The sequence below is a fragment of the Chiloscyllium plagiosum genome, chromosome 3 (assembly GCF_004010195.1).
Source record: "Chiloscyllium plagiosum isolate BGI_BamShark_2017 chromosome 3, ASM401019v2, whole genome shotgun sequence".
Taxonomy (NCBI): domain Eukaryota; kingdom Metazoa; phylum Chordata; class Chondrichthyes; order Orectolobiformes; family Hemiscylliidae; genus Chiloscyllium; species Chiloscyllium plagiosum.
Genome location: NC_057712.1, coordinates 10,669,479 through 10,676,146, shown reverse-complemented (window position 1 = coordinate 10,676,146; position 6,668 = coordinate 10,669,479). Strand labels below are relative to the sequence as shown.

General features: G+C 39.3%; 1 protein-coding gene across 2 annotated transcripts in view; it reads right to left on the bottom strand.

Moving 5' to 3' along the window:
• The window catches only part of fkbp1b (FKBP prolyl isomerase 1B), a 34,315-nt gene that overhangs the window by 3,489 nt on the left and 24,158 nt on the right, over window positions 1–6,668 (bottom strand). For both annotated transcript variants that reach the window (XM_043677057.1, XM_043677049.1), the window contains exons 3-4: window positions 2,529–2,641; window positions 1,158–1,316 (exon numbers count right to left, since the gene is read on the bottom strand). In XM_043677057.1, coding sequence (XP_043532992.1) covers window positions 1,188–1,316; window positions 2,529–2,641 — 242 coding nt within the window. In that variant the 3' untranslated portion in view covers window positions 1,158–1,187. The remainder of the gene's footprint in view (window positions 1–1,157; window positions 1,317–2,528; window positions 2,642–6,668) is intronic.

The window sequence follows — 6,668 nt, the reverse complement described above, 5'->3', positions numbered from 1 at the left end:
AAGAGGTACAGTTAGTAAGTTTGCAGATGACACCAAAGTTGGAGGTTTAGTGGACAGCGAAGAGGGTTACCTCAGATTACAACAGGATCTTGACCGGATGGGCCAATGGGCTGAGAAGTGGCAGATGGAGTTTAATTCAGATAAATGCGAGGCGCTGCATTTTGGGAAAGCAAATCTTAGCAGGACTTATACATTTAATGGTAAAGTCCTAGGGAGTGTTGCTGAACAAAGAGACCTTGGAGTGCAGGTTCATAGCTCCTTGAAAGTGGAGTCGCAGGCAGATAGGATAGTGAAAGTGGCATTTGGTATGCTTTCCTTTATTGGTCAGAGTATGGAGTTGGGATGTCATGTTGCAGCTGTACAGGACATTGGTTAGGCCACTGTTGGAATATTGCATGCAATTCTGGTCTCCTTCATATCGGAAAGTTGTTGTGAAACTTGAAAGGGTTCAGAAAAGATTTACAAGGATGTTGCCAGGGTTAGAGGATTTGCGCTATAGAGAGAGATTGAACAGGCTGGGGCTGTTTTCCCTGGAGCGTCAGAGACTGAGGGGTGACCTTATAGAGGTTTTTAAAATCATGAGGGGCATGGATAGCTTAAATAGACAAGGTCTTTTCCCTGGGGTAGGGGAGTCCAGAACTAGAGGGCATAGGTTTAGGGTGAGGGGGGAAAGACATAAAAAAAGAGACCTAAGGGGCAACATTTTCACACAGAGGGTGTTATGTGTATGGAATGAGCTGCCAGAGCAAGTGGTGGAGGCAGGTACAATTGTAGCAATTAAAAGGTATCTGGACGGGTATATGAATAGGAAGGGTTTAGAGGGATATGGACCAAGTGCTGGCAAATGGGACTAGATTAGGTTGGGATATCTGGTCAGCATGGCCGAGTTGGACTGAAAGGTCCGTTTCCGTGCTGTACATCTCTATGACTCTAAGTCATCGATCAGTCTCTGTTTGAATGCTTCTAGCACTCATCCTTCGTGTGGACATGTGAGCAATTCTATCCGACATAAGGCTCTTGTCTTGGTATATTTAAAATATTTAAGTGAGCGCATGGTTTGAGGTTACAACTTAATAAAATGTTTCAGACGAAATCTTGCTGAGACAAAATTGTTCAACATTAAATAAAAATTCAGTAACCTCAAGCAACTTACATACCTTGAAACCAAATATCAACGAAGGAATTCTTCACTCCAACTTCAGCAGTTCGACGTCAAAGATAAGAGTGGCATTGGCTGGGATGACTCCGGGGTGACCTGTTACACCGTATGCCACATCGGGAGTACAGGTCAGTTTTGCCCTTTGCCCCAAGCTCATCTGTAATTTTAATAAAAAGATCTTATTTGGTTATAAATCCTATTCAATAAAAAAATTCCTTCTACTGCCAGTAGCAGTGGTGGACTCTCCCTCTTTATGGGCATTTAAACGGGCATTGGATAGGCATATGGAGGATCGTGGGCTAGTGTAGGTTAGGTGGGCTTGGATCGGCGCAACATGGAGGGCCAAAGGGCCTGTACTGCGCTGTATTTTTCTATGTTCTATTTGTTTAGATGCTAATAAAAAAAAGTCTTAAAAAGTAAAAATTGATTTCATCGTAAACTTTAACCAAGGAATATGTACCATTGACATTTAATTGTTCAGTTCATAGAACTCTTAGAGTACAGCCCATTGGGGGTACACAGACCCTCCAAAAAGCATCCCACCCAGTCTGCACATCCCTGTTACAATATAGGTCAATTTAGCTTGGCCAATCCATCTAACCTGCATGTCTTTGGACTGTTCATTATTCTGTCTTATCAACACTATATTGCCCACTGCAAAATGTTTCTTTAAAATATTCAATTAGATTGACTGTTAACTCTGTTGACCTCTATTTCCCCACATACATAAATACCTTTTATGAGTAAATCACCTGCTTACACAATTGTAACCAACCAACACATTTATCTTTATTTTCCAAAGATAACTTGTTCCCATTCTTCTTTGCACATTCTCCCTGTGTGAGCGTGGGTTTCCCCTGGGTGCTCCGGTTTCCTCCCCCAGTCCAAAGATACGTAGGTGGATTGGCAGTGCTAAATTACCCATCGCATTCAGGAACGTGCAAGCTAGATGAGTTAGCAATGGGAAATGCACGGTTACAGGGAATGGTGGATCTGGATAGGATGCGCTTTGGAGAGTTGGTGCAGACTCAATCGGCTGAATGGCCTCTATCTGCACCTTTATTCTTCTAAGGTAACAGAGGTATGCATACTCCTCATAACAAAAAGTCACAATGTAATGTAATTCTATGATTCTTTTAAGTTAGATGCCTATACTTAAAGATTATTTTGTAACATACTGGCATCACTGATACTTTGTAAACTTGGACAGTTATAAAACAAGCTCCTTAATTGATCTTTCCTCATTAGTTTCATTTTATTGAATTTATTATATTGTATAGAGGTATATTAAAGTTATCAACCGCCATAGTATTTTTTTAAAAATGTATTTGGTGAATCTTTTACAAAAACATAACCACACAATAAATACCTGTGCTACGCCTTCTTCCCAACCTTTAATTACTTCCTGTTTGCCAAACTTGAACTTGAAAGGCTTGCCTCGGTCTCTGGAAGAATCAAACTTCCTTCCATTCTGCAACATTCCTGCAAAAACCACAAAATTGTCTTTGAAGCCATGATAGACAGAAAAACAAAAATAATTCATGACATATTTTCTGTGACTACAATTCTCAACCAGAGGCATTATTGAATGCTGTACAATTGCTGAAGCCGAAATACTTTCTCCTAAGCTTACTTTACACAGGCATTGATAGAGCAAATATTGGAATGGAGCATAAAAGAATTACCTATAAATGCATTACCTTACAACCCTGGACCAGATTATTGCTTAGAACCTATATCCTTTCCATCTGGTTCAAAGCATTCAGCCCAAAGATAATTTGGACATCGTATCTGAGATTCTGAAAAATTCAAGATTATATGCTATCAAAGGATGGCCTTAAATTTACGCACGAATTAAGAGATGAAATTTATGTGGAGCCAAACTATTGTTTTTAAACAATTAGAACAAGATGGCATACACTTATTGGAAAAGAAAAAAAAATTAGAAAAAGGTTTTCTCAATGAAGGCACTAAATGTTTGGAACAAAGAGTATTAATTACACCAATAAGATTTGAAGCAGTTAGATGCTATGCTGGTTGATTTGACAATAACAGAGCACATGTTAAAAACATCCTAATCTTTCATTTCATTTTATTCAAAGAGACCTAGGAATTGACAATGACTAACCCAATCCAATCATTGCTGGCAGCATACCATGCAAACTCTTGAAAGGGCACAACATTGTGACTTTTGGTTATGAGGAGTATGCATACCTCTGTTACCCTAGAAGAATAAAGGTGGCAAAAACAAGAGTTTACAGTGATTTGCAGTAGCAACAAAGGTGGTTTTTAGCACTAACATGATGCTATCATCTGCCCAATCTGTGGGGTGGCAGAGTGGTTAACACTGCTGCCTCACAGCGCCAGGGACCCGGGTTCAATTCCCACCTCGGGCAACTGTGTGTGGAGTTTGCGTGGGTTTCCTCCCACAGTCCAAAGATGTGCTGGTTAGGTGAATTGGCCATGCTAAATTGCTTATAGAGTTAGGTGGATTAGTCAGGGGTAAATATAGTGGGGTGGGTTTTTCTTCAGAGGGTTGGTGTGGACTTGTTGGGCCGATGGGCCTGTTTCCACACTGTAGGTAATCTAAAAAAGATGCCTCACCTACTACAGAAATGGGTAATGTGGTACCTAAATTTTAGTGCCAGTGTGATGCCAGATATGTAGGCTGTATGTTCCAATGGTTGGCGGATCATAAGAAACAACACATCTCTGTTTGTTTGCAACAGGCAGAGCATTGACCATACTCAGCCAGCCTGTGCCTGCAATACTCAATGAGGTGTCTAACATTAGGTGGGGCGATTGGGCAGCACTAAATGAACATTTCCAAGTGCGCCAAGAATTACACTGACAAGCAATTTGAAATATCCGTCAGACTCTCAGTACAGCTTATTTACACTTGGCAGAAGCTATATATTCCTATACAGGAACATGCCCTCTGCAGACAAATGGAATATCCAGGCATTGCACCTTTTCTAATAACCATAGACTGTGTCTGAGAGTACAGATAGAGATGCAGTGTGTGTTGTATTTGAGTGGTTTCTAGTGCATTTTCCACATGTCTCATGTTTCTTCCAAAGCTGCTTTGTCAGTCTAAAATTAAATAAAAGCTCTGGGTTACTGTTTTCTGGTGCATTTTCCATGGCATCGGCTTGACCACAGTCTATACAGGAGCTGGTTGGCACCTCATTTCTCATGCAAAATAAATAACTGTACCTTTTTCAATGGTTGTATGCTTGTGACATTCCTGATAAATGCAAGGCAAAAAGCTTTGCCAGCTTCTTTTTTTTCCAAATAATAAAATAGTTGTGGTCACAAAGCATTGTGGTTACGTCAAAGAAAGACTGTGAGCCCACTACTATTTTATCAAAAACATCAACCCAATCATTTTAAGCAGGTTAATGGGTAGTTTCAGACAAAAGATTCATGACTATGGAGAGGTCATGAAGTCCCAGCTCTAATGCTAATTTGGACTCCTTGCATTTTTGGCAAAATATTAAATTTCTACATTTTGATAATAGCTTTTATAAGCATGGAACTCATTCCTATAAGACGTGCACTTAGAATGCCAGCACCACTGAATAAAACTCAAAAGGGTATCCAAAATGTTCAATGCTTTAAAAGTTCAGTAATTAGTGATTTATGTTCGTATGATGCAAATATTTTCAAAGCACGTTAAAATGGGAATTGTTCCCCCACCTATAGAGAAAGACATTTTATCAGTTCTAAACAAACAGAATACAATAACAGGATACTCAAACTTCATCCAAACAAAACCATTAACATTCACAAACAAGTCTTAACTGCAATTACATTCTGCCTGTTTTTGTATCATTGAAACTAACATAACTGTGTGCCAGAAAGTTCTTTGAAACTCAAACTACAGGAAGAACATTTGATAAGTAAAACATTTTGTATGAATATCCACATTTGTTGGGCACTGCACAAAAATATTACTGAAGAGCTGCTAAATGTGATCTATTTCTGCAGAATTCACTATAAAATCTAGGTCAAAGCTTTGCCTTTGGTTGTTTGATAGTGTGCTTAGAATGCCAATCAAAGCAATACAGTGGCACCATAAATTCAGAGAAAATAAACACCACAATGAATCCGGTTTTTTTTTTGGGAAAGAAAAAACACTGAACGTACTCTATGAAAGTAATGTTCCTAAAATGTACAAAGGCATTCTTTTAATACCCATTTTATGTTGCAAATCATTTGGATCAGGCAGCCAAAGCATTTTCACAGGCTGCATCAAGAATTAAAACATACCAAGAAGCATTACGAATTTATTTTTGTTGGTGAATAATTTATTAGCACTGCCTTTTAATTTTATAGACTTAATCTGTTGATAATTTCATTAGTTTAACATATTTCACAGAGATGGTAACAAAAAGACAAAATATCATCTGCAAATCAAATATTTGGAGCATTAGTTCATAACTATGCAAATACACTGTAAAACTACTTCACTAGATAAATGTGCTGATAAATCTTAGCAACACAGGAACAAGAGTAGGCCATTCAGCCCTTTAAACAACTGCCACCATTTTCAATCACCCCTCTCAATATCATATTCAGACACTACCCCCAGATTAGTAATGAGGAAGCTGTCTACTCTCTGTCCTGAATTTAACAATGACTGAGCCTCACACTAATCCAAATTATATTCCATTTGCCATGTTCGCACCCACTCATTCAATCTCTGAAGCTTCTTTACATCCTCATCACCCATATTATCTGTAAACTTTGAATTATCACAATTAACCCCATATGCAAATCGTTGGTATAGATTGTAACAGCTGCGACTCTAGCACTGACCCTTCTGGTACCCCACTGGTCACACACTACCAACTGCAGAATGACCCATTTATTCCTACTCTTGCTTTCTGCCTGTTAACCAATTCTTAGTTCACGTTAGTATATTTCCTCAAACTGATGCACTTTAATTTCATTAACCTCACGTAGAAGTGTTTCAAACACTTTCCAGAAAACCAAACACATCACATTCCATTATTGAAACTGTTAATAACATCCTCAAAAAACTCAGACTCGTCAAACATTATTTCTGCTTCATAAATTCACAACGACAAGCCATTCAAAATTAGTTTTAAATATCCAGCAATAACATTTGTTGTAGGTTCTAGAAGGAGATGTCAGGTTGACAGACCACGATTCCGTTTTCTCACTCTCTCCTTCATTAAGCAGCAGTGTTGCAGATTGGAATGTTGCAAGTGTAGTCTCCAATGCAAAACAGACAAAGTGCGAATAGGCTACGTAGAGCAGTTGATCTTCCGTAATTACACCGGCACCACTCCCCACCTCTTCCTCCACTACATTGGTGACTGCATTGGCGCCACCTCGTGCTCCCGCGAGGAGGTTGAGCAATTCATCAACTTCACCAACACATTCCACCCTGACCTTAAATTTACCTGGACCATCTCTGACACCTCCCTCCCCCTCCTGGACCTCTCCATCTCCATCAGTGACGACAGACTTGACACTGACA